General features: G+C 45.0%; 1 protein-coding gene across 1 annotated transcript in view; it reads right to left on the bottom strand.

Moving 5' to 3' along the window:
* Nucleotides 1-9,884, bottom strand: part of SPTLC2 (serine palmitoyltransferase long chain base subunit 2) — a 76,554-nt gene extending 66,670 nt beyond the window's left edge. Inside the window, exon 1 of the mRNA XM_049825337.1 lies at nt 9,731-9,884. Within this exon, the coding sequence (XP_049681294.1) occupies nt 9,731-9,856 (126 nt within the window). The 5' untranslated portion in view covers nt 9,857-9,884. The remainder of the gene's footprint in view (nt 1-9,730) is intronic.
* Nucleotides 9,885-27,915: the final 18,031 nt, after the last annotated feature.

The raw sequence follows: 27,915 nt of genomic DNA, 5'->3' as shown, positions 1-27,915 counted from the left end.
AGGAAACTGGTAGCGACTACTTCGCAAATTTCCTAGTATCTAATAAACAGAGATGACACCAAACTTTTCATGTCTTTCTCAGGTAACTGGAAGTTCATCTGGAAGAGATGAAAGGCTACATCCTAAGGGTATGGATCTGAGGTCACCTAATAAAAAAAACGGAAAACAAAAAACAAAACAACCAAAACACAAAAAAACCTATTGACCTTGACAACCCCCAACCCCAACCCAAATCCAAACCTATACACAATTTTAATCAGAATAAAAGCATACCAATTTTTTCCAGGTCTTTAGAGGTGCCTCTGCTTGTGACAAATGCTAAAACTAAACAAGTTATTCCACATGGCCAAAACCAACATTTCACTGAGAAAGGCTCTTCTGGGAATACCTGTACTGATTCAATGCATACTCCAATCTATTTCACCTCTCAGTGTTTTTCTACCAATGTGCTTATACATCCTTATACTCTTACGTCAGCTACCATGTAAACTGAGAAGCTTCTATGCTATCCTATCTGAATTAAAAATTAAAGAAATACTCTAAATGCAATTTCACAGACTTTTCACAAACCATAGGGTGACTGCAAATAGACTCTAGTACTGCCTATAAAAGAGACATTTGTAGCCACATTTTAGATAAAAGCTTATTCATTTTTCCAGGAATGCCTTATGAATCTACACATTAGCCTTCAAATGAAAGCTTACATGCTGCGAGCTCCAAGCCTGCTGCCGAAGAGCAGCAAGTTCAGTTCCAGAGACCAAGAAAGAAGGTGGATACAGCTTAGTGAACCATTTCTTTTTCTTGGACAGGGGAGGGAAGCATGCAAGATTGGTTTCAACAAGTCTTATGATACAGTGAGCCATGACCTTTGAACCAGAATATGTTGCATGCCTAAGTGGAGACTATAAAGACAAGTCAGGGTTCACCTAAGCCTGTGGTTCAAAAAAGCAGGTATATGCTCACCTGTATCTCTCTTTCCTGTACTGCCCAGACCACACGTACAGAGACGAGCACCAGCACATTACAAAACTCAACTGCAGGAAAAACATCAGAGAGCACCACCCAGCTGGTTACAGAAGGCAGCAAAGAGATGGCATTCTGAATCAGCCACAGGTAATGCCTGTGTTGGGCCAAGCTCTTGGGGAAACCAGTCACATAAAACAGTACTGTAACAGTTACTGAGCAGCAGCAGCATACAACTACTGCTAGAAAGGACTGCATTTGTCCAAGCAGAACACATCAGGGAGTCTGATTATAATCACCTCCCCAACCCAGTAACAAACAGTTCCCATTCACAAGACATTACATTACAAAATTGACTTCAGATTTAGTTCATCCTACAAATCAGAAGCATTAGGTAGCGTAATAGCATGTCTAGTACAGGCAGAGGATGGGATTGTGGATGTACGGATGTGCAGCACAAGCACAAGCACCCAACCTAATGTTCTTACCCAACTGCTGCACAAAGTTATGCTTTAAAGACCATGGTGGCCTCCAGCCAGCATCAGCTCTTGCAGTGCCTTAAGGTCAGGTACCATCAGAAGCAGACTCCAGCTCCACAGAGAGAAAAGGTATTTCTGCCTATCCCAAGTTATTAAAATTCTTTAACAACATATATGGAAAACCTCTCACACAATACCCTTTTTGCAGTTACCTTAGCATGATTACAGGTCATCCAGCATGAGGGACTGAATAGTGTAATCTACACAAAAATAGTTCTCATTTAAGCCACTCCACTGAGCATAAATTCACACCAGAATGTATCCAATTGCATGCTTTATTGATTACAACCTCCACTATCCTACTAGATGTGAAGATAACTCCTTTATCAGTGCATTAAAAAAACTGCAATTCATAAACAGCAGTTAGCAGTTAACTTGCTTTTACTTCACCATTGTCCATCTTCTAAATTTGGACAGTAAGATCTTCAGAGATGTACCACCATACCTCACCCTGTCATGGATTTCCAAAGGAGGAAATGAAACCAGCAAACAGATACAGATTTTAGTGTTACTTACACTTTCACTGCCAGCACCCAAAACAGGTCATGACTTTCTTTTCATTAAAACTTATTTCTCAAAACCAATAGGAAAAAGGGGTTTCAGTATATTTGCTATATCTATGTCAGCAGACAACTTGGATAAGAACTCATCCTAAACAAAGTCAGCATGGTAAAAATCAGCGGATGCAAAGAAGCACAAAAGCAGCTGAACACTCTCAGACTGAAAGGTACCACACTTAACTTTCAAAAGCATTAGAGAAGGAAAAGTTTCGTGAAAAGACAAACGCCATGCTTAAACACAGGAACATTTGCAGACAATACTGTAGACAACACACAGGATTTATCACAGGAATCTGGGTACAGACGTGGCATGGCAGGCATATACTTCAGGGAGAGAAGATGCTACAAGTGCAACATGCACAGCACACAGTAAGAGAGAAGCACACAATAACTGGTTATGCTGCTACCCTGGGAAAACCCTAACACTGTATTAAAGAGGCTATCTCATTTCATGCTGCCAGGAAGAACAAAATCAGATGAACTTTGCAGATATTATGTAAACACCTTAAAAGGATTATTTATGCAGGAAAACAACTTTGCTAAATTCTTATTAAAATTTAGTAGCTTCTCATTGCCACATACCACATATAATGCAGAAATTTTACTACCAACTTTGCAGCTTTTTTTTTTTTTTTTTTTTTTTTTTTAGAAACATGTAAAAGACCACTTCCATGAGTGGCTTGCTTTTTTGTCAAAGATTCCTGCCAACTATAGGGAATGAAATGGAAAGATACAGGATGCACCTCCACTCTAGGATGTGCCTCCACTCTCAAAAGCGGTCATGTTTATTATAAAGGATTGAGGGAATCAGCACTACAGCAGTGAAAAGTCCACACAGACAGCTGCTCTAAGCTGTTAGGGTATTCTGCGGTAATTTTGCTGTCACCTCCAGCCCTTTTCCTTGCACTGTTTTGTTCTTAGACTTCAGATCTCAGACTGTTGCATTGGTAAAAAGACCAAGTGTTTACTATCAAAATTAGAATGAACTGATTTGAATTGCAATTTAAGCTTTCAAAAAGAAAAAAAATAAAAATTACAAGAGGGAAACTTGTTTTACAAAACAGACTTTAACACTCAAGTGTATTCCTAATTAAATATTTGTTCTTGTTGGCAGGTATTATGAAATATTTTGGTTTGCAACTAGTTACTCCCAACAAATTTGGCATTCATTTTTTAAGATGCACTTGCCACATCTACACAAACAGTATAAATCTTCGTAACGTTTAAGTGTTGTTTGGGCTTTTTTTTTTTCCTTTTAGCAAGTGAATAATGCAATTAAGTTTGGGTTTTTTTGCTTGCTACATATGGCTCACAATTTGAATCCTACTGAGAATATACTTTTTTCTGACAGTTTACCTTAAACCTAATATGTATCCAGTATGTTCAGTAGATTTTAGGTGTACAGCATTTTGACATAGAATTCCTTAACTGCATGCTTAATTACTAAATCTGTTTTACAATAAAAATTTCTGAAGACAGCACAAGTCTGTAGTGGTTCACTAACAAGTCAATCTCTAGGCTCTCAGATACCTCTGAAAGCGTTCCTAACGTACTTTAGAATTCTTTCTCACTTACTTTTACAGACATTAAACCCCATTACTTTCTAAACTTTTCAACTCCTGCTTTCTCAACTCTAAGTATTCCTCAAGACTTATTTTTCAATTACAAGTGCTTCTTTTTCTAGGAGTGATTTCTTAATGAAGGCAAAAAAATTGGAAACCTCTTTGAAGCTGGGCCAATGTTTTATATTCCTCCCAGAGAAACTGAAGTCAATAGATAATTAAGATAAAGCTTTTTTTCCAACAAACTGAAAGCATGACATTTAGGAAACCAACATTTCTGCTGTATGATTAAGATGGGAAAATACAACATGACATATCACTTAAGTAATTACAATAACAAAAAATGACATTGCATATATTTATAACAATTTATTCTAGTATTTAAGGCTTATCACCAGCTAAATTTGAAATGGCAGTCCCAATATAATTGAAAGATTTTAACACTTCATCCAAACTGACATCTCAGTAGCACATATTCAAATCTAAGAGAAGCCAGTCACATCACCAGCTACTATAAGTGTTTGTTTTCATACCAGTACAGATACACAAATTCTCAACAAGTACAACACTGGCACTACATCTACGAATTTAATATGATGGCCTCAAATTTTCATTTAGCCAGATAAGATGTTATGTAGCTATTCCCTCCACAAAGGCTTACAGTCTTTCCTAATTGAATTTGGTATTAGAAAAGTATGCTCATGCACAGGTACACTTTTTCAGAAATAGTTTTGTCAATTTTCTAGGCCAGCCAATTTTCTACTCACTTCAGTTTTAAGTTACTGGCACAACAAATGCAGTCAATCAAAAAGCCAAGCAAGAGGCAGAAAGTTATAACTTCCTTCCTCAGGTCTGATGCAAGCCTCAGAGTACATGCTACAAGCCCTAAGGCACACATTTTCATAGGGGTTCAAGGATTAAATGTCTAGGGCAAACTCTCCTGCAATCCAGGAGTTTATCTCTGTAACCGTGGAATAACCAAGGTTGGAAGGGACCTCCAGTGGTCATCATGACCAATCCCCAGCTCAAAGCAGATCTAATCACAGCAGGTTGCCAACGTCCACATCCAGTCTAGTCTTGAACACTTCTAAGGATGAAGGTTCCACAAGCTCTCTGAGCAACTTCTTCCAGTATTTTACCACCCTCGTGGAAAAATTATTTTCCTTATATGTAATCAAAATCTCCCATTCTTCCAAATTACATCCTATTGCCACATATTTCTAAAAGTCTGGCTCCATCTTCTCTATATCCTCCAGCCAGCTACTTGAGCCTTCTCCTCCTAAGGTTGAACAAACCCAGCTCTTTCAGCTTCTCCTCATACCTCACATACTCCAGCCTCTTCTGCTTCTTGGGGATCCTCCACTGCATTCACAAATCCACATGGTTATGTCAGCATCTTTATGGGGAGCTCAAAACTGGACACAGTACTCAAGATGCAGTCTCACAAAAGCTGAGTAAGTAGGAATGATCACTTCTTTGTGACTAAGTTAATGAGATTTAGTCCTTTAGGATCAATTTTTTTCTTTTTATCAGAAATATTTGCATTTTAAATTTGCATGCAGATGTGAAAAACACCCCACAATCCTATACTCAAATTCCTTTTTATATTAGTAGATAGGGCAGTTATTTAACAGCTTTATCTTATCCTAACATTCATCTGAAACAAGGGCTTATTCACATTGCTGCTACCACTAACTCACTGTAACAAGAAAAACTTCCGGTTTGTTGCACTCATCTTCCTAGGTGTGCTCTCCCAAAGAAGTTATACTAACCAGGACTCCAGCAAAAGCATCTATAAAATCAAGATGAAGCCACCATTCCCCTGCATCCTGAAGCATCTCACAAGATGAGCCTACAAGTAGTATCACTGCTCTCTCTAAAAAAAACCAAACACAAATCACAGGACCACACAAGCTGTTTTTAGCACGTACACATCAAAGCTTTCAGAAAAAAAATAAATCTACACTGCCCATTTTAATAGCTGTAAGAATTCAGGACTTGTGATAGTTTTAAAGGAATGCAAATCCTACAGTGGTCCCACTCTCTTCAAACTATTCCTTGTCTTCCTGAGGAAGTAGTATGACACCTTGTTTACAAAAGCATGCAATAATCATGTACTTATTACAAGTATGCAATAAGCTATCTGGAGATTGCCACAGCATGGCATTTGAAGACCTTCTAGAAACATCAGGGAAACTAAAATTTGTTTATATTATTCCAGCTCCTATCTAACTGACTTGGAGATACCACGTGCAACAGAAATTAAGAACTTGATATCTAAAACCTATATTCCATTATTTTTTTAGTTTGAGATTATTTCTTCTTCTAGAAGAGTAACAGAATCATTCTAAGGTGAAAAGCTCAATTAAGGAGTCAAAAACCCCACATTACTAAAAATCTGTTCACAATAATAGGTAGATTCCAATAAGTTATCATGGAAAATAAGGGCACCTTGTTCCATTAAACGTGTCCCAATCTCCCTATTTTAAGCATGACATTTTTTTTTCAGATGCAGTATTAGAAAACCATTAGCCATTTGCTTCAGAGCAAAACACTCCAATGGAGAAATACATTCCAGTTTAAAATCGCCCAGTTTAAAATTGCATTGCAGAAGGAAAAAGCAATTTTCCCTGCATTCTTTATTATTCTCACAAGTGTCTTGATAGATCCTAAATACCATTTTTCCACTGAACTCACTTAACACTCTCTCCAACAGACCAGAAGGACATAAAAAGTGGAATCATGCACAACTTGAAGAGCTAACTCCACTGTTTTTTTATTTAGATTTGCTTTCTTTCTCCTGGCTGTGTTCATTTCCTCATGTCATGACAATACCCTTTGAGATGTCAGGCTTTCATCTTACATAGTGCAGTATTACACTGAAGCATTAAATCAGTTTTGAAACCATCCATAGATTACTATTCTTCCTAACCGTGCACTCCCTTAACTGTACACAGTCAGAAATAAGTTACTTCTCACCAATATCCCACAATTTTTAATTGCTAGATGGTTCTTCAACCTCTTATAATTAAGGTGCTTATATCAAGATCATTGCATTCACTGAATTTTAATCTCTACACAGATTAACTGTTATCAGAATCAAAGTAGTTTAAACACAGGAAAAGAAAGAGCTGTTATTTATCTTAGTATTTCAACAGAATGTTATTCTAATATGCTGAAACCCTAACTTCAAATGATTACTTTCCTAGTCACCGATGATACTTCATTAATCTCCAAGGTAGACAAAGTTAGCTACTACACAGTCTTAGCAGGTGGCAAGTTCCCCTCTCCTTTTACCAAGGGGAAGGATTAGCAGTTCAGATCCCAGCAGGAGACAAAGTAATACAACCTATTTAAAAATTAAGACGAACAATTTCACCCTCTTCTGCTCATGCTGGAACAACAGTAAAGAGCCCATGCTATGTTAAATACCAGTCTCTCTCTGTCGAGGGAGTTGTAAGGAAAGCCCAAAATCTGTGTTGTAAGAATAATACCCCTCAATCTAAACTTTTTTTTTTAGGGTAAAAAAAACCCAACAAAAATTAAAAACCAAAAACCCCACAAAATTTACACAGGTAACCACAGCAGAGATGTCCTAGGTAGGAGCAGACTTTTTTTTTACATCATTAAAAATGGGTAAAACTGTCCTGCACTATCAAGCCCTACAAGAGGGCACGGTGATGTACAACCCTGTCTCTAAGCTCCCCTCTCGCAAGCTCCAGGCTTTTCCAAATAAATTACCAGTGACTGCAACACTACTTTATACAAATGGCTTTCCTTCCCCCTCCTCTTCCCATCAATATATTTATTTTATCTAGATCTCTTCTTGCCTATTAGTTGTCTCAAGGACCCCATCATAGGCTTTCTTGCAAAAGCACCTTTCCCCCCCCCCCCCCCCCCCCCTCATCATTACTTTTCTGTTTTTTTCTACTAAGTAGGAATTGCACTCTCACATGTAAGCTGCCTCCTTTTTGGTACTTGGTTACTTTGCATTCCACAGATCTCTCCACTCGCAGATTCTGAAGTGTTGTATGTGGTATAGATATATACGTACACAGACAAATATATTCAACACATGGTAAGCATTAACATGTTTCCCTTCTCCTGTGTAAAGGCCCAACAACCAAAATTCAAAACCCCAAAGGCCAACCAAGTAGCCAAATCTGTGATACCCCAGACACCATACCTTTGGCAGCTCTAAGCTCCCATCACTGATGCTATTTGAGAAAGCTCTACATGGCTAGTACCCCTAAACAGTCACTTCTTCCAGTCAGGTTCTCATTTAGATCCTCATTTTGAAAGTTAGCCATCTGGTCCACATAAAATTATGGAGAAAAGAATGCAAGACTCCTAATTATAAATCTCTGCTTGACCAGAAAGCAGCTGCCAGAAAGATATAAAGCTGTCTTAAATTCTTCTTTCATCCTCTGACAATGCCACTACACTTTGGCTTTTTGCTAAGATTTCTCATGACCACTTCCCCAATGAGCCTTCCCCCGCCCCTTTAGAAACAGTTGTCTCCAATGCCTCAGGCTTCTAAGACATATTTGAGCATAGTATCACAGGCAAGCTAACTGAATAAAACGTCTCATAAAACAGTCGGCTTTTAAGCTTCCTCAGTTTGACATTGATGGTTTTTCCATTCACATGCTGCATCTCCCACGTTTTCCAGATACACAGTTGAACAAAATCCTTGAGGAAAAAACCTTCCTTACCATGCTCTTCTATTCTTGTGAAACAGAAGAACATAACTGTTTTCAGACCTTCTTTAAAAAGCACAGAGGGGAAAAAAAATGCTTACAGAAGAATACTCACCATCACCATGCTTGGTCTTAGTGCAAAGACTTACACCTTTGTTTTTATAGTAGGCAGTGCTTGGTGTTTGCAAGGCAAGACTACAAGTGCTATAGCTCCCCGAACCAGTACAAGGTGACACTGCTACCAAACAAAGGTATTGTACCCTCCTCCTTCATTTGTTCACTCCCAATACTGCACTATTGCCTCCCAAGTGCCAGGGCAAGACTACAAGCGTCCATCCAATGAAAGAAATACAGTAAGCATCCTGGGTTAAAGTTAACTCAGGGAAAAAAAACCCAAACACTTCCATTTTACCCTGCATCAGTTCTCAGTCTGGTTCATGCAGTGATTGCACAAGCCTACACTGGAAAAAAACCAGAAGGGGCAGCACAGGAGTGACAACAAGGAGCAACAGGAGGAATGAGAATGGAGGAAGGCTTTTCCCAAGCAGCTTTAGGCGTCCAAGGGAACAAGACCCATTTCATACCGCTGTGATTGCCTTCATGAGGACCATAAAGTACCTTACACTATAACACAAAAGTTTAGTGTTTTGGAGAGAAACAACTGGAAATCTGAAAGCACAAATACACACTCGCGTCATAGGGTGTTAATACAGCCGGATGGGAAGTGCTGCATCAACCTTTAACTCTTCTGTAGAGAGAAGTCCCTACTCAAGGCTACTTGTACCCACAGCCCTGCGTGTCACACCTGTAACAATAAAACAGCGGCGAAGAACTGCTAACATCTTTTCTTCGAAAGCACAGACCTACGACAGTACAGCGAGGTTTAAGTTTGAAGCTCTGCTGCTAACAAACGCCTTGCAGTAAAGGTAGAGCAATGACTCGAGGGCCAGCCGTTTCACAGGAAGTCTCTCACCAGCCTGGCGAGCAAAGGCCCAGCAGCCCTCCGAGGCAGGCCCGTGACCGAGGCACTGCCCCCTCCCGACCCCAGGCGAAGGCCGGGGGAGGGCACAAACCCGACCCCCGTCGGCCCGCGAAGTTCTGCCGAACTCCCGAACAACCACACCTCGGCGGCTTGCCGGAGCCCCGGCGTGCGGGGCGGCTGCAGGCTCCCCCGGCTCCCCAGCCCACCCGGGGGAGCACCGGCGGCTCGCACAGCGGGACGAGGCAGCGGGGCGGCAGCACCCCGAAGCACCGAGGCGGCGCTCGCCTGGGAGAAAGCGCCGGGGACGGGCCGCGGCCGGCCCCACGAGCCCTGCCCGCCGCCGCAACCCCCGAGACGGGCGACCAGCACCCCCCGCCCCGGTGCCGGCCCCGCCCGGGCGGCCGAGGGCGCCCGCCGCACACACCTGGGTGTCGGGCGCGGGCAGGCCGCGCACGTAGCCGTTGCGGAGCGCGCCGTGGGCCGCGCCGCTGCAGCCGTTGGCGCGGGGCTGGGCACCCAGCGCCGCCGCAGCCCGCTCGGGCCGCTCCATCCCGCCGGCTCCGCTCTGCCCCGCTGCGCTGCGCTGCGCCCGCTCGGCCGCCGCCGCCGCCCCCGCCCGGCCGCGCCGCGCCGCACCGGAAGCGCGACCCGCCGCTTCCCCCAATCGCCGGCGGAGACGTCACGCTCGGGGACAGGCTCCGCAACGAGACATCAGCGCGCGCGCGAGACTGGAGGCAGAGCCCAAGGAGAGGGGGGCGGGGCCCGGGGGACGGGGTCCAGTGAGAACCCGGCATGCCAATCAGATGGGAGTGAAGCTAGGGGAAGGAAGGGGCTTGCCCAATCGCAAAGCAGAAAGTTCGGAAGGGGGTGGAGCCAGAAGGTGAATGTTGTCCAATCACTTGGCAGTGATGGAAGCGGGAACGAAGAGGAGGAGATGAGCTAGCCAGTCACAGCGCGGGCGGAGGAAGGGGCAGGAGCGAACAGCGGGGTCCGTCCAATGACAGGAGGGAGGAGCAGGGCGGTGGCTGAGGCGGCAGCCAGTGGGCAGGCGCCGGGGCGGGCTCGCGGCGCAGGGTGTGAGGCGGCGGTGCGTGACGGGCCCCAACGGCCGCGCCGCGGGGCGGGCCCGGCCCGGCCCGGTCCGGTCCTGGTGGCTGGCTGCGCGGCGCAGCGTGGCTGTGGGCGCGGCCGCCCCGGCCCCGCCTGAGGCCGGGCAGGGTGGGTGCGGGGGCGCCGGCCGTGTGAGGGCTGTCCGTAAACGCTTTCCCTGACGCGAAGCGGGCAGCGCCGCGGGGTGCGCGGGCGGGTGTTGCTTCCATTACCGCCGGCGGCCCTTCCATTGGGGCACCCCGGTCGCTGGAGCCGGGAGAGGGCCAGGGTGGGATGAGGTAACCGGGGAGCCTCTCGCCTGCCCTCGCTGGTCCAAATCGGGGGAGCTGATGAGTGAAGCAGTTCCTTCAAGACCCGGGGGGTTGCCCCAGGACACGCAGGCCTCGGGCTGTGTCGTGATGGGATGTGTGAAAGATAAAGTAATCCCTCGCCAGTCTGATGGGAGAGCCCCTGGGTGAAACTCCAGAATGACTTTTTCGGAGGTCAGAGTTAATTACTGTAATGCCCTTTCCTGCCTAGGATCAACTTGGGAGAGGTTTATCTTGGCTCAAGTCCACCGGAGTAATGAAGGACCTGATAGGAAACCCTGCAGACAAGCACCAGGCAGAGCTTAAGTCAATAGGATTTAAATTTGGGATTAAAAATAGGTGTATGCTTGGCTGCCTTGCTGAGCTAGTTTCCCTGACAGCTGAAGTTGCCAGTCTGTTAACGCTGCCTGTGGCTGTGTTTGAAAATTATCATATGTTTGGCTATGAATTTGAGTATTTTCTGACAGGGTTTGGAAATACATACTTCACTCAAAGACCAGGTAAACTTAACACTGTTTTTAGTTCAAGGGTAGGTATTATCAATCTTAGTAAAGTTTGGGTTACCAAACATCACACAGACACCACCAGAGGAAAGGTGCACTGCAAACCACAAAGCATCTGTATTTGTGCACTATTATACAACTTGTATACGTCTTGGTGAGGGAGTGGGAAGGGAAAGGCATCCAGAGGTTTCTGAGTTGCAGGAGTGTTAATTGGTAGAAAGGAAACAGCCTAACATGTTTAATCACGTACTGAAGAGGTGGGAGAGTATGACCTTTGATTCCTCCAACGTAATTGAGAGGGAAGGGCTGTGGTGTTTCTTAGAATGGAACTTGAAACAATGAGAACAAATCACAGTTTACACAATGGAAATTTAATAGGCTTAAGCAGATGAATTTGAGAGAATGGTCTCATCCTTTTCTTTCTGATTTGCTACTATTGTTATTTTTCTGTATTATAGTCACATCTTGGAGATCTGTCATGGATCTCATTGCAAATTCACTTTGACATGGAGTTCCTAACAGAAGTGAATTAGCTTCTGTGAAAGACAGTTTTCTTCCCTCAAGAAGACTTGGGAGAGCTTCACAGCCTGGTTTCAGCCTATTTGTAGGCAGCAGTATGTGTCCAGTATGCTTCAGATCTCTGGATCACCTTTGGACAAAAGGGCTTTTTTGTAATGAGGGGTGCAAACACAGGCTCAGGGGTAACAAGCACAGGTTGGGTGTGAGACCTTGTTCCTTTTCTTGCTGTCTACAGCCACTCCCATATCTTGACTGCCACTAAAGCGGGTATGGACTTGCCTGAAAAGCATTCTTTCTTCACCTGGTTTCAGTATGCAGTGAGACAGAGCCATCAGCTAAGATGGGATGGACCGTGTCCCCTCTCTCGTGCTGTGGGAGAGCAGCAGGGGGGAGAGTGGTGTTGCTAGGAGGGACCTAGTGATCAAAGCAGCGAACACCCGTGTTCAGCATTTGGGTGTTTGTGCAAGTGGACTTGCTTCAGTGTAGGTGCAGTTAGGAGTGCTGGTGGGGAAGAGGCACAGGGACCCCTCTTGCCACTGACCTTTTTCTGGATAAGGAGGGGAGGACTTTTGCAGAGTTGAAGTGATCTATGAGGAAATCAACGAATATTATAATGAAAAAAGAAAATAAGTGAGCAAGTGAGAGAAGTGTACTAGGGGACCACATACTGTAGAACTTTTCTGTAGGATTTTTTCACCTGTTGCCATAGTCAGCTTTTGGCATTTTCCTTCTGGGTCCTCTCCCTTTGAACAGAACAGATTGAATTATACTGACCAGTTTGTGCCACGGGGTGCAGATGGTCCACCAGCCTACAGTCACAGGGTGCATGTTGGGCAGCACCCTCCACTCCCTGCCCACCTGCATACAGAGGAGTTTCACCTGCTAATGCCTTACTTCTAGAGAGTATGAGCTGCTTCACCTGCCAGGCACTGGATCTCACTGCCATGTTATCTGTTCAATTAGAGCTCAAACCCCTTCCACAAGTTGGTACCTGCAGACTGGTTACTTCATCTGTCCTTAAACCCAACTAGCACAAACCCTTACAATGCAATGGTTTCAGTTTTGGTTTTGGAAACACGGGAAGAAAAAACATTAAGGGACCCACCAGTTGACTCTTGCAGGACCAGGCAGACTCACATAGCACCTGCAGTGCTCCTCTGCATATGGGACCTTATCGTGTTGTCAGGACCCATGCTGCCCTTAGCGTGCAGCCAGCGTAACCTGGTGTTTGAGGAGCATCTGGCCCCTTCTGGATCAGCGCAGGGGGCAGGGAAGGCCACGTCCACCATGGGGCTGCAGTGACAGAAGAGCCCAGGACATCCATGGAGACAAGTCCCAGCATGGGGGTTCCAGCCCCGGGCACAGCTGCTGCCACAGGCAGCACCAAGCGCATCCCACAGAGCACCTGGAGTCACACCTGCGGGCAGCTCTGATACGGCTCCGTGTGACATGAGACACCCGTGTATACAGGTGGTTGCAGCTTGTGCCTCTGGACTATGCAGTTGCAAAACAGAGGAGCCAAATAAACTGAGAACAGCAAATTCCAGTTCTAAGTTTCGTTTTAGGTCTCAGGAATACTATTCCTGTGAGCTGGCAGAACAAACAGCCTTACTCAGCCAACTGAATGAAGCAAAGGACTGTGTCAAAAAGTTTAATGAGTCAAAAGGAAGAGTGGACCATAAGTAACAAGTCAGACAGGCAGGGATTGCTGTGCAGCAGGCTCATATCAACAGAGAGCTTACATCACTGATATGAGTCAATGGGTACTGTTTCTAACCATCTGTAGGTTTGGGGACTACAAAGTAGAGCTGTGAAATTTGGAGGCAGCAAACGGGCAAATTCAGGAAGGAACAACTGGGTAACCACTGGGACAGAGAAATGTAGCAGAAAAATTTTCCACTCCAGCATCCCAAACAGAGAGAACAACTGTGACAGAAGTGCGTATTTGAAGATGCCAGCCACACAGAGAGTCTTGATGGAAGGTCTCAAGTGGCTGTAGTCAGAAATAAACCTAAGCCTTTGAGTTTTATATTTGCAGTGCAAAGTCAGAATAAGCAGTGGCTCAGCCATTGCATTCAAGGCAGTTAATAGCAGGCAGGCTGCTCTGAGAGAGAACAGTCTACATTCTTCAGGTGCCTTTCCTCTTCCTCAGTCTCCAGGTGCAGGCTGAAGTAAGCACAAAATGAGTGCTGAAGGTGTAATTGAAAAGGCTGCAGTTTGGGCAGACCAACACAGTGTTGTGAGGTGCGTATTGTTTTGATTTCTCTTTCACAGTTACAGCAACCTAGCACTGAAACTGCATGGACTGTGCTGGGAAATGACTCCAGGGGAGCAGTGAACCTGGGTCTTTAGCTTGGGTCTGAATGGCAGAATGCCTGCTTGAAGCATAGGAGAAGAATTAGCAGAAGTGTGGAAAGCTCTCTGGGGACCTCATAGCCTTGAAGAAAGCAGGTAGCTATCAGGGTGCCCTGGGAGAATTTGTCAAGCCCCTAGCTAAACTTCATGGAAAGCTGGAGAGGCCTTGGCATAGTTCATAGGAGGGAGTGATGCTTGGAAGGTTGGCTAGCCTGGTGTAGGAATGACCATCATTTGCCCTCAGCATATCTTGATAAGTAGATAAACTGTGAATGCCCGCAGCAGATTGCTTCCTTCTGGGCGAGGCAGGGGGAGGCAGGTACATCTTTCTAATCAATGGAGTTGGTTTAAATTTACCTAAGCTGAGAATTATGATTCTGCTCCAGAGGAGAACCTCCCTGTCCTTAACATTTTCTGCTGGGAATGCTAAAATTCTAGGCTCACCACAGCTTCTGTTTCACTGGCTCAGAGAATAATATTATTCTGGAAATATTTAACCTCTAAAGATATACAAAGGTAAAAGGACTGTTCAGACTTTCTCCAATTTTTTGAAATGAAGCCTTGACTGAACCTATCTCTGGGCACTGATTTGGGCCAGAATTTGTAAACGTCATGAACTGTTTGCTGTTCACTGTGTTTGCCTGGAGAAAACAGTCAGGCTTGCATAACATCTTTGTGGTGAAATGGCAAAGGAGTCAGGATGGGAGGTTTGTGATCGGAGATGCAAGAGGCCTGAGACGATATACCAGGGGCTGAAAGATGTGTATTAATATGGCTCTAATGAGCCGCAAGAAAAGAGAGGTGTAAGGGGGTAGGATGATATGTGTAGGATCAGGGTGTTGGCCAGCAGAACAGGGCATGGGAGGGAATCCAGTGTGGCAGAGAGGTTTAATGACAGACTGACTTAACCCCCTGCAGCTGTTATTGCTTTTGATACATAGAGCTAGCCAAAAGTTTAATCCTTTGGTTAGGAGAGAAGTAGATAACGGTATTTACCTTTTTTTTTTAAAGTTACAAAATATGTATAGGATTATGTTTCCAATGGTATGAAGGAATCAAGCAGCAGGTCACCATTTCCTTGCTCATGTCTCCATCCTTCTCTCAGCCAGTACTGAAGAGCTGTTTTTCCCTAGGTTTCAGTCAGGGCTTACTTCCAAGATTGGCCTAGCTTTGTTTGGTGTTGCCTTCTCTATGCTTTATCCTCTTTTCATCATGTCCCCTGTCTTCAAGACTCCTGTGCATAACTACTCAGAAACTCAGGTCCCTGTCTGTCCCCATTCCCTCCACCCCCCAGTTCAAATTTCTGGATGTTTGCCTCTACTTTGGGCAGTGACGTGCAATGTTTTGGAATGGAGATTGCTGTTTCTCTGCAATGGAGCTAGACTGTTATCTTACAGCTAACTTAAGGCCAGCAGTAACATCTACCCACTTTCACTATGTTTCACCCAGCCCATGGCAACACCTGCTTTTTGTGGAGCCTGCATTTTGGATCTTTCTTTATGTCATCACAGCAGAACTGTGTGGTGATGTGTCTTCTCAGGTGACTTACTGGCACTGTAGGACCAACAAAGGCTGTAGCTCCAGGAACCCTTGTACTTGCCACTGAGAGAAGCTGATATGGGTTAAAAACTTTCCTAGCAAAAATGATGAGATTGGTCCTACCATGTAATTCACCTTATATCTGTGTCAGATACGTGGTGTAATAGAGCAAGAGACGCAGGTTTGGGAATGAATGGCTGAGATGGGGTCAGTTATCATTCTTGGCTTATGTTGGCTTTTGTAAATGGAAATACGGCCTGGCAGAGTCTGTGGTCAAGATACAGAAGTGGTGGCAGAATGGAGGTACATTCAGTGTACCTGATGTACACTGATTTACTTGGGCAGCAGTGGTTGGAAGCAAGGTAATCTCAGTAGCTTCTGAGCTCATATTTGGTTCCTGTGATATGCTGTTAATCACCCATACTGCTTCAGCTTTCATGTCCATCCTCCATGGACGTTCATTGTCACCCATACCTATTGCTGCTCAGGTTGGCAAGTGGTGAAGCAGCATAGTACAAACTTTCTTTAGGTCTCAGGTTCAGTTGTTTTCTGATAGTGCTTCGTGCATCTAAACAGGCCTCAGTCCCCTAGGTTCAGGGCTCCCTAGTGCATTCATTACTAGCCCCTTGTCCTGGTTTCAGCTGGGATAGTTAACTGTCTTCCTGGTAGCTGGTACAGTGCTATGTTTTGAGTTCAGTATGCAAAGAATGTTGATAACACTGATGTTTTCAGTTGTTGCTCAGTATTGTTTAGACTATAGTCAAGGACTTTTCAGCTTCTCATGCCCAGCCAGCAAGAAAGCTGGAGGGGCACAAGAAGTTGGCACAGGACACAGCCAGGGCACCTGACTCAAACTGGCCAACGGTGTATTCCATACCATGGGACGCCCCATCTAGTTTAGGAACTGGGAAGTGGGGGGGGCGGGGAATCGCCGCTTGGGGACTAGCTGGGTGTCGGTCGGCGGGTGGTGAGCTATTGCCCTGCTCATCATTTGTACATTCCAATCCTTTTATTACTAATGTTGTCATTTTATTAGTGTTATCATCATTATTAGTTTCTTCTTTTCTGTTGTATTTAAACTGTTCTTATCTCAACCCAGGAGTTTTACTTTTTTTTCCCCCCGATTTTCTCCCCCATCCCACTGGATGGGGGGGAGTGAGTGAGCGGCTGCGTGGTGCTTAGTTGCTGGCTGGGGTTAAACCACGACACCCCTCCATCTCAATCACATCGGGGATTTGACCTTGCATAGTTGACATGATAGGGCTCCTATTAAATGACTTGCTCATTTGTCTCCCTGTCTCTAGCAGTGAAGAATGTCCTGTGGCGGTAACCTATGACCAGGGTCTCTGCCTTTTCTGCTACCCATGCTGGGTGATATTGAGCCAATGAGTTCATTTGGTTTGTGGCTTGCTTTCTTAGTCCATAAAATGAGAGTAGTGAGACCATTACCCTCCATCTCCCCTCCCCATCCAGGATGAAATGAAAGGCTGCATCTGTGCGGTATATACAAAGCCCTAATTTACATGTAAATGCATGTGATATTGCTGTAGCAGCAGAGTTGTACCAGTGAAGCCCTCCTTGTGTACAGGCAGCTTATGTCAGCAGAATAGGGCTCTTTTTTGAGCAGAACTTTTCCAAGCACTATCAGCTACATCAGCAAAAACATTGAATACTGATATAACTGCATCCTCATTAGGACCCAGAGCCCCATGATATTTTCATTCCTAACTTCTTTTTAGGTGCTTAAATACTTTTGAGGATCTGGGCCTATGACTTTTGGTCCTATGGAAGTGACCCCAAACCCTTCTCCCATCAATACCCTGGCAAACAGGTTCAGAGCAGACGTGGTCTCTTTGTCAATGGCTGCAGAGTGCTCCGAGAAACTCTGGTAAAGGGCACTGAGCCCGGCAGAATGCGATCAGGCTGCTATGGAGCAGCCTTCAAGGAGGACCACAACTGGTTCTGCTTATGCTGCTTCTGACAACATTGTTGGTACTGCAGGAGACTGGACAGGTTCCTCCTTATCACCCGGTACTGTGTGAAGAACAGAACTCAAAATAGTGTTCCCTTGAAAATGTGTCTTTGTTGATAGTTTTAATTTCATCCCTTACTGATGCTATTACAAGGGTGGCACATGGGAAGACAGCACACTGTAGAGAAGAAGAGAGACGGTGAGGACAGTACTCTAGCACCTGAGTAATGACCAAACCCGAGCTTGGAGAAGGAAGGAAGGAGCAGTTTGTTCCCTTTCAGGTACCAAGCACAGTTTTGCAGGTTCTCATTCTCCTGCCTCTTCTCTTTAGAATAACTGATGAAGGGAGATAGACAAATAAAAGACATGGCTAAAGGAGGTTTTTTTAATGCTCAGCTTTCTACCTGCAGAATGAGTCAGTTCAACTCACTGATCCAACAGAAAATTATCCCATGGAAAATTGACTAGTTTTCCTTCAGGTCAGTGAACTGAACTAACTTGGTGGCTGGGCGAAGGTGGCCATAGATTAAATGTAATGGGAAACTACGCTTTCTGTGCAGTGAATTGCTCTTGAATTACAAATCTGGTATTAGGGGTGATCAGAGCACAGAAAGAACCAGCTACCTGAAGCTCAGCCCAGAGGAAAATGTCAGTACAGGAAAACAGAAGGCTTCTGCCTCTCCTTTTGGCAAGGATATTATTATCTGGATAGAAGAGAGAGAGGCTTTGCCATACAGTGCAATGGGGTAAGGAAGAAATTGAACAGAATCCTTTACCCATAACTAGGTAATTAAAAACTTTCCCTTCAACATCAAAGTAAGTAAAAGCCATGCTTAACTTGAAGAAAGGAAAGATGTTAGAGGCTGTGCCCTACCATAGGGGAAATCTGCCCCAGGACCAGGGATGGTCACTTGGGCTTCCATCAGAGAGACAGCGTGATGCTGCAGGCAGGACACGTACTGAGTGCTCAGGTTGTCTTTTTCCCACTCACACTGCTCACAGCGTGTGTGTTGATCAGCATCAGTCAAACAGGGTGGCAAGCTGGCTCTGTTCTTGCCTCCCCAAGTGCAGGGGAGACATGTCTGTGCCCGATAAGTGTAAGAGGCAACTATGGGAAATGCCAATATTCACAGCAAAATCACATCTCCAGTGAAGACGCTGCAGGCCCGAGTGGCTGCTGTATCGGGCATGGCCATAAGAGGGAAGTGTGTGCTCAGGCATTAGGTGTCTTTCACCGGGCTGGAGGAACCCCAGCTGGGTTGGTTGTGGGCTCTGCAAGCAGCGTGGTCTCTGCTGGGGTCCCACCTCCTGTGCAGGGCTAAAAGCAGGGCCTGTACCTCCGGAGGCACCTTAGCTCAGCCACAGCCAGGCGTGCAGGTAGTGATGATGGGGATGGGGAGAGAGGGGAGCAGGGTGTGGGAAGGTGAATTGCCATATGCAGGTGCCTGTCGCTTCTGGAGATGGAGGAGGATGAGATGTGCAACCTCGACCAGTCCTAGGAGAACTGGGGCTGCCTTGTCCAGAGATGCTGGGCAGCCAGGTGGGGAAATTTTGTTTCATATGGTATACAAATTTCATATGTATATCAGATCACTGGTTGTGTTAGCTGGGTCAGACTCAGATTAGGGCATTCAGCCTTGAGGTTGCTGATGTTGAGGTGATTTTAGGAGAGGTAGGGGACCTCAAGAGAAAGAGAGCTGAAGTCAGCAAGATGAGCTTGAAAGATTTTTAAAGAGGAGGGTGGGTCCAAAAGGATATGGGCAGGCATCCCTGTCAGCTCTCTAAAGGAGACTTTTTGCCTGAAGCACTTCTCAGAGCATTTTGTAGGCCACATGAATAAAGCACACAAGCTATATAGCAGTAACAAGTGCGACTTGGTTGTTAGCAACCCCGCCAGACTCAGGTGATGGTCACCCTCATAATATGGGCCATCCCTGACTGCCTTTGCTATGTGCTTGTTAAAACTCAGCACGGCACAAGGCAGAAAAGGACACTTGCGCCATGCAATATGGGAACCTGAGGCTCCACCAAGTCTATGCCTGCTGGTTCCCGTGGGCCCTGTTAGCTGGAGCTGTCATGTACGTATGGCTGAGGAGTTTCTACTTGCCACCTGGCCTGGCTGAGGGCAGGTCTGTGCCCTCCCTAGTAACACTGCCCAAGCTCTAATCATACCAGCACCTGCTGGAAGAGCTGAGGGAACCTGATGTGCCAGCGGTAGCTTGAGAGGTGTCCCCAGGCTGTGTCTGATGGTGTAAGTGGGAGCGGAGTTTCATCTTTTTATATGGGGTGATACCTGGCTGTTTTGTGGCAGAGGAGTTAGGGACTCAGCTCATGGCTCCTATCTACCATGCTCCTGCTATGCTATAAAATCAGTCACTGCTGTTCTGGACTTCTGTTTCCCTGCTATCTGTAGGGAACTGAGCCCTCCTGCAGGGATCTACTGGTTGCTTTGAGGAGAAACGGAGTTGAGATTGATTTCCTATAGTTTACCTGCCAAGAAATGTGAGCAGCAGGTTCCTGTCAGGAACACTGAATGACCTGACCACGAGCTTCCCATGAGTTGGCACTGCAGAGAGGCACACAGTCTTCTCCTTATAGATCTGCTTCTTGGGGACATTTTTTCCTCAGAGGTAGAAACAGAGGAAAATGAATGAGACAGAGCTGAATTTATTCCTTGTTCATGCCACAGCATGAAAACAAAATGCATCCAAGAATAAACTGTACAAGAGCTGTAGGCAGGTGCTGTGGCAAGGCTGGGGGAGACAGTGTGGGTGTGTCTTTTGGCACCTGGCTGAGCACGTGTTGATCTTGTGCTTATAGAGCATTTTATGCCTGTGCAGCAGAGGGACCTGTATTTGTAGGAGCAGGGACTGTAAGCCTGGCTGGTTATCTAGAGGCACAGGTGATATGAGTGGGAAAGAGCTGAGGGAATGTGTATTGCTCAGCACACACATAGTGTGTCATACGTGGGCAAGGGTGTTGCACAGCAGGGGATGTGTTATGTGTTTGGGCTGCCGGCAGGGGGTTGCTGTGACTGTGGATACACGGGCGGTGTGCTGCCTGTGCTGTTGGCAGGGCAGATGTGCTGGGAATGGCTGCATGTAATGACACAAGAGGTTACTTTGCAGTTAAATGAGGCGAAGAATTACCATGGCGACCACGGTCTCTCCCTGCCAGATGCCAGGCTCCCAGGCAATAATGTCTGTGTGTTGTTCTAAAAACCCCAAACTCACTCTCCCTCTTTTGACAATTGGTGAGGACCACGCTGCCTCCTCTCCAGACTGGGAGAGTGGTAGACACTGGCATATGGAGGTGGTTTCAGCACACTCTTTCAGCAGAAGGGGGCCACTGTCTGGGTACCTCCTACGCTGGTGGCCGCTGCAGTGCAAAGACAGCAGGGCTGTGGTTTCAATTACTGTGATACATTATGGTTCTTGCAGTGTAGGTCCACGCAGTGTCCTCAGGAGCAGTGAAGTCTGAGCCAGTTGCCAGTTCTGAGGCACCTGCTGTGCGTGAGCAGAGAGATGCCTTGTTGGAGGACCTTGCACCCATGCTGCAAGAGAGGTGCTCTAGGGAGCATCACAGTAAACAACTTCAAACCTAGCACCACCAGCAGCTTGGAGCTCACCAGCGATAGATACTGCAAGACCCCATGGATAGACAGAAAGCAAATATGCACCAGAACATAAAGCCTCCGTGCACCTAGTGTATTCACACTTGCTATTAGTGCTCACATGGATTATGTTTTCTGTTCTTACTCAGTTGGATCAGATCATGTCCTGTGCTATAGCCCCTGGCAAAGAAAGTACAGCTGCATCTTTCAGGTACCACAAGACCTAAGGTGCATTCCTCGGAGACCTTACTCCTTTCACCTTCAGAGACCTTAGTCCTTTCATCTTCAGAGGCCTTATTTCTTTCGTCAGCTCTTTAGGTTTAGTGCTCTGTGGTCTGTGAGGCCATATAAATCATATCTCTCCTGTGCTCTCAGTTAAAGGATTGGGGAGATGGTTGCTTTCTGGTCTGTGGGGAAAACTTGGAGGAGGAAAGGCTTTGTGGCCTGAAGTGTTTGAAAATGCTTGGTTTGGGGAGGACCACTGGTGCATCCTGCACAGACCCATATGCAAAAGCTAGAAACAACAAACCAAGTAGGTGGTCATGCTGGTCCTGTAGGCTGAAGTGCCACAGGAGACCAGGGAGGTGCTGTAGACCAGCAGGTAGGTCATCATGTCACTTCTGCTGCACTGAAACATTGCAGACATGCAGAACACAGCTCGAGGCAAAGGTCCACTGCTTCTCCTCACTGATGTGCCCATTGCAGCATCTTCCCTTGAGTACTCATATTTTCCCTTTAAGGGTTTTTGTTTAAAGCACAGAAAAGCATGCTAGACACTGACAAACAGGTACTGTCATCTTGTAGAAGGCTGGCAAAAGAATAAATAGCTGCACTTCAGTGGAGGTGAAGCAATCTCTCCACACAGCAGAGATTTGTTAATTTGCACGGTCATGAGGTCTCACTGGAAAGATATTTTTAAATGAAAAAGGAAGGAAATGATGCAAAATAGATTTGAGCATATTCCAGGAGATAGTTAAATTTTTCATAGTGAAAACTGGATAATAGATCAGTCTGTGTGCTATGAACATCTCATCAAAAAAATGCATCACAGGAGGCTTCTGCTATCTATTCTTGGCTCAGCATTGACCTTGGCTATTAGATCTCAATTAAGCAAGTATGTGACTAATGTTTCTCTCTCTCCCACTTTTCTGCTGCAGAAAATAATATTCACTGAATCAAACACTGAGTACCTGCACACTTACTTTCCAGATGGGACCCATGGTTTCTCAGTGGGTTCCACGTCACCTGAAAAAACAGCATTTCTTGTGTGAATTCCAGGGAAAGGAAGTATTAAAGATCTGTGGAGCCAGGGATTGCAGTCTTCAGCATTGAGCAGCCTCTGCTGTTCCAGAACAGTGTGCAGTGATGCTTGCAGCTACAGCGGAGGGCGAGTAGGCCACTGGGATCAGAAAGAGCATGCCATATCTTCACTTCTTTATGCTTGCTCACTTGGGATCCTTCTTTCCTTTAATTTCTCCCTTATCATTTTGTCCTAGGAGATGGGAAGAAGTGCTAGTGGATTAGACAAGGGTAGTAATAAGCCAGGAGATGTATGCAGACTGGTTCCACTTTCAGCCCAGGTAAATGCTGAAGCATCAAAACAGTGTGCCAAGCTTAGATCTGTCTTGGAGCACAATCATAGCACTGGGCCAGGAAGGGCTTGGAGCAGATCATATCCCTACACTCATGTTTGACATCCAGCAGCAGCTGTCAATGGCAGGAGCAGCCACAGAAACAGTTTTTGGAGAGCTGTGCTTCTATTGTTGACAAGTGAGGATAGGGCGTTGGAAGGGGATGAAGAGTTCTCTCTGCCAGCTAATTACATGTGTTACCTACAGTTGGGATTCAGGCAGGGAACAGGTGAAGGGCAGCATCTGAGCTAAAAAGAGGAAGGAGGCAGCAGGGAAAGGACAGATTTTTGTTGTACTTGTTCTAGCACTGCTTGGAGACAAGAGGAAGAGTGAGGGGGAAAAATGGACAAGGACACGCTATGTCCTACAAACTGCCGGTCCTATGGGGACTGAAAGAGATACTACTTTGTCACCAGAGTTGTGATGAGGATTTGATGGAGCAATGTCAGTGTGAAGAATAGAAGACAGGTCTCCTATATGGTGGAACAAACCCCTTGCTTTAAAAGGACCTGTGGCATGTTTTCAGCTGTGTGGGCTTGAAAAGGGGCTTTTTTGTGCACAGCATTCAGCTGGGTTTAGAATGTCTTCAGATTATTTGCAGTAGTGTGGCTAAAATCTTCCTGACCCCGTGTCATAGACACCTGACAATCAGCACTTCTGCAAAGTCACATTTCATCATAGCAATGAGAACGAGCCAACAAACTCAAACAAGTCATTACAAGATTGGTGCTGTTCTTTGACAGTCTTTCCAGGTGCTGGCTATATTTGACAAAAGGTCAGACTAACATCTGACATTCATCTTAGAGGAATGCTGTCTGGAAAGCCAAGGGGGAAAATGCCGGTGTATATGAAAGTGTGCTGACTGGAGTGGCAGAAAATTGTACCTAAGCTTGATCTCAGCCAATGGGACAAGGTAAGACTACGTCAGATCAATTCTTTCTGTTCTAGAAAAGATGGGATGTGCTATGCCACAACTGGGAGTGAGAAGGGTGTTAGATCTCGGTGCTTGTCCCATATTCAGTGTATGTTTGTTCCTTTTTCTCTGCCTACCTAGGCTGTGAGCAGTGACACTTTTTCCTCATCCTTGGAAGAAACTATTGCCAAACATTTTTTTGTTACCACTACTGCTAAGAATTTCTCAATGCTCCACTCAGGTTTACTTTTGTTTAGCTCCATCCCATGATTCCTAGCTCCACAATCTCAAGATTTGTCTAAGGAGCCATCCCCTTACGAACCAGAAAGTCTTTCCAAAATTTAAATTCTGTCTGAAAACAAAGCTAACTCTGAAGTTTTGGCAACAACCAACACCTCTGCCTGGACTGATTGTTTTTAAGCAAGAACAGTGCTTTGAAAGATGAGTCTCCTTTCCAGGCTGTGTGCTCTCCTTTGGCTCCTCCATCATTTCAAAATCAATAGCTGTCTCTGATTGCCCCCCTCCCCTCCAGACCCTGCTCTTTGCTACCTCATTTTGGTTTTAATTTGCCACAGCAAAATTGCAGTCATTTTCCCCCCATCCTAATTAAGAAACCTGTCCGTTAAGGAGAAAGAATACAAAAACAAAACCTTCTTATCTAAGCCCTTAGTGCAGAACAGAGACAGAAATGATTGGTGAGATGATCACCTCCAGAAAGCCAAGGCCTTTATTGATTCTTCTGGCCTTCCTCAGTAAATACAGAATGAGTTTTAAATTCACCTGGAAGGAAGCTAAAAGCTAACGTAAATTGCTGACTTCCCAACGTCAGAGAAGAAAGAGGCAGTATGTCTTCTAGGCTGACTCACTTTTTAATCTCTATACATAGTTTCAACAAGAATATTTGGAGAATGTTTCATTGTACTACATAGAATTATTTAGGTTGGAAAAGACTTTTAAGATCATCAAGTCCAACCATAAACCTAATACAGCCAAGTTCATCACTAAACCATGTCCACGTCCACATGTAAGTGTGAGTGCCACCTCACCTTCTATTTCAGTTTCCCCACATTTTGTTATAAATTGGCTTTGCTCCTGACCTTCTAGGGGGTAATTGTCCTGACCTACCTTTTGGAAGAACTTTGAGATCATAAAACAGATTAGAAAAGCTATATTGTGGGCAAGTGGCCTCCTTCAGCCCTGCCAGCAGCACTGAGCACTTGAGTTAGGGCAATAAGCATTGAGCAATGGTGAAGGAGGGTACAGCCTCAGTGCTAAGATGTGTGATTACAGACACAAAAAGGGAAAGGCTACACAGAGAAGCTCAGGGGAGAGTCCACTATGCATGGGGATTTTGTGGAAGAGGACATTCAACAGCACCATAGCAAAAGATCAGAGACAGAATAGTCTCTACTGAGTTGGGAAAAATGAGATGGGAAGTTCCTCCACAAGGTTAAAACTTTCACTGTCCAGAGGAATAAACATCTTTATTCTGCACAGAGGGAAAGCTACTGCAGGCTTTTCCAGACTTTATCCCCTCCCTCCTTCTGCCCTGGTGTAGTGGATACCTTCCATGATGCCTATCTGAATACAGGCCCTAGTTGCAAATAAAAATGAGATCTGTCTACCTGCTGTACTCCAGACACTTATTTACCATCTTGGAGAGAGAAGCATTTAGCTGATGAACCTGTTCAGAGTCTCTGTGCATAGTCAGCTCTTCCTAAGAGGGGTCATACACTTAAAATAGCAGGAACTGGATGGGGATGATGCTCAGTGGACTAAAATTACTCTGATATTCCAGATTGTTCCTCTCTTGACCAGGACCCAAAGAGCAAAAAGCCTCAGAGCATGACCTGCTATAAAAGTCCAGACAAGTCTGAATTAAAAGCATATAAGTAGGCTTCCGAGCCTGGCTTCCTAAGGGAATAAGGCTTACGTTCTCACGGTTTGTGCATGTGTTAAACTCTGTGTGTCCTCACACTCCTGTTCAGTAACTCTGAAACCTGTCAGTCTATTTCAATTAGATTTGATAGAGGGCATAAATTTCACAGCTTATTAAGTTCCTGCAGGTTTAGTAGGTAGCCAGTTAGAGGTGAGGGATCCTATAAATACCCTGATTCAGGAAAAGGGTGCACCGTGCATGTATTAAACACTGGAGAGATCACATGGGAAAATTACTTAAAAATGCTCAGCTGGAAGAAAAACTTCAGTGAGAGTTCACAATTTTTCAGGAACATAAATCCATAGGGAACCATGGTAAATTCATTCTGCACTTCACAAAACTACTGCTTTTGTTTTATTGTGATGTGGATGGGAGGAAAAAAATGATTTAATTTAGGAAACACTGTAAAAAAACCCCACAGCCTAAGATCCAGTGGATTTAAGTGGATCTGGTGGATCTAGCAGGTTTAGGAACTAGTAGTCCATTTGTTGTTGGCATCCTGTTTGTAACAGAAACCAGCACTAGCAGAGAGAGTGGTGTATTACCTGGAGTAGGAAAAGGTGCTGAAGAGGACTAGTGAGGCAAGTCAAAGGCCCAGGGCACATGATCTATGGGGAAATGTTGTGGGTCATGGAGTCCTTTCATGTGGCAAAGAGGAGACTAAGGGGGGGGAGGGGAGGAGTCTAACTGTAGACTTAAATTATTTGAAGAAGAGTTACAAAGACAGTGGAACCAAGCTCTTGGTAGTAGCAGATGGTAAGAAAAAGGCAGAGGGAATGGTTACAAATTGTATTTTGGGAAACTCAGGCAGGACACAAGGTGACATTTCTTCATAAGGTGGGTAGGGCAGCACTGGCACAGGTTACTGAAAGAAGTGGTAAAGTCTCCATCATGGAAGGTTGGTTTCTAAGTAAGTCTCACGTCTGACATAGATAGCCTGTTGGCAACAGCACTATTCCTAGGGGGAGGTTGGACTAGACACCTTCAGCCACCGTTTCTGTGGTCCTTTGACTACAGATATCAGAAGATGATGCAAGGAAACAGCTTGTATGATCTAAGTTGTAACTTGCACGGTGGCAACTTTTGTCTCACCTCAACTTTACCAGAGCATATGTGAACATATTCTTAGTCAGTGTTCATTTCTTTGTATAGAAAAATGGTTTTATTAAGGTATTTGTGATTATAATTTGCTAAATATAAATAGTGGAACTCATTTTGTACTGTGCTAAGCTTGTATCAGCCACATCTTGTGCCCCTTGTACCAGATCTATAGCATTATGCTACAGATTGTTTTTAACCAGCTTTGGTTATTAGGATTTACAGAGGCATCAGCAGACTGTGGATGACTGTCACTGGTTTTCTCTCAAAGTCTCTTCTTGCACAGAGATTAGCCAAAAAAGGCCTTTTATATACGGGTCTTTTGAGGCCTCCAGCAACTTATTTTTCTGGATCATTAATTTCTGCAGTCCATGGACTTCTGTTAACTTTTTGAGGTAATGTGTTCAGACCCAGGCAAGTTTTATGATTTCATCAGAACTGAAGTATGCTTAGAGCACACTGGATTATAGCTCAATTAATTTTGCATCCCAATTAAGTGGAAGACAATCTTGTCACCAACAAGTCTCTTTTCCGTGTTAAATCTATCCTGCTTCAGGTGGGATGCACAGAATGAGAATGACTTATGTTAATAGATGAAGACAGATCCAAGCTCGTCTACACTCTGTAAGATGCAGCCGGCTTCAACCCGGACCTGTAGCCATGGCAGAAAGATACTGTGCTATCTAGGTACTCCCTACCTACTAGCTTCTTCCCTAGTTACTAGCTTCTCCCTACCTAGTAGCTCAGGAGAGCACATAGCATAAATAGAGGAGCTTAGGTGCATCTTACTACTATCTGTAGAAATAATCTGATGTGGGACAGTGAGGAAGAAATGTCAACAAGCTCTCAAAGAAAGGAAGATACCTAAGATCAGAATCATTCCGGCAGCAGGCACTGCTCTAGGGACTCCTTTGCCTTTAAGTTACTGCCTGGTTGGCATGCAGAGGGCATGCAGTAAATCTGTCTTGGGCACTAGCCAGCAGTACAGTTTGTAACACTGAACTTCTCTAGCACAGTACTCTTAAGAGGACTGAAAATTCTGAGTTTGTACAGGCAGTTTCCTCTTCTGCTTCCAGTATTCATCCCACTGTGCTTTGATTCCAATTTAA

The sequence above is a fragment of the Accipiter gentilis genome, chromosome 22 (genome assembly GCF_929443795.1).
Source record: "Accipiter gentilis chromosome 22, bAccGen1.1, whole genome shotgun sequence".
Lineage (NCBI taxonomy): Eukaryota > Metazoa > Chordata > Aves > Accipitriformes > Accipitridae > Astur > Astur gentilis.
The sequence above is the reverse complement of the archived record's forward strand: the minus strand, read 5'-3'. Positions and strand labels throughout refer to the sequence as shown.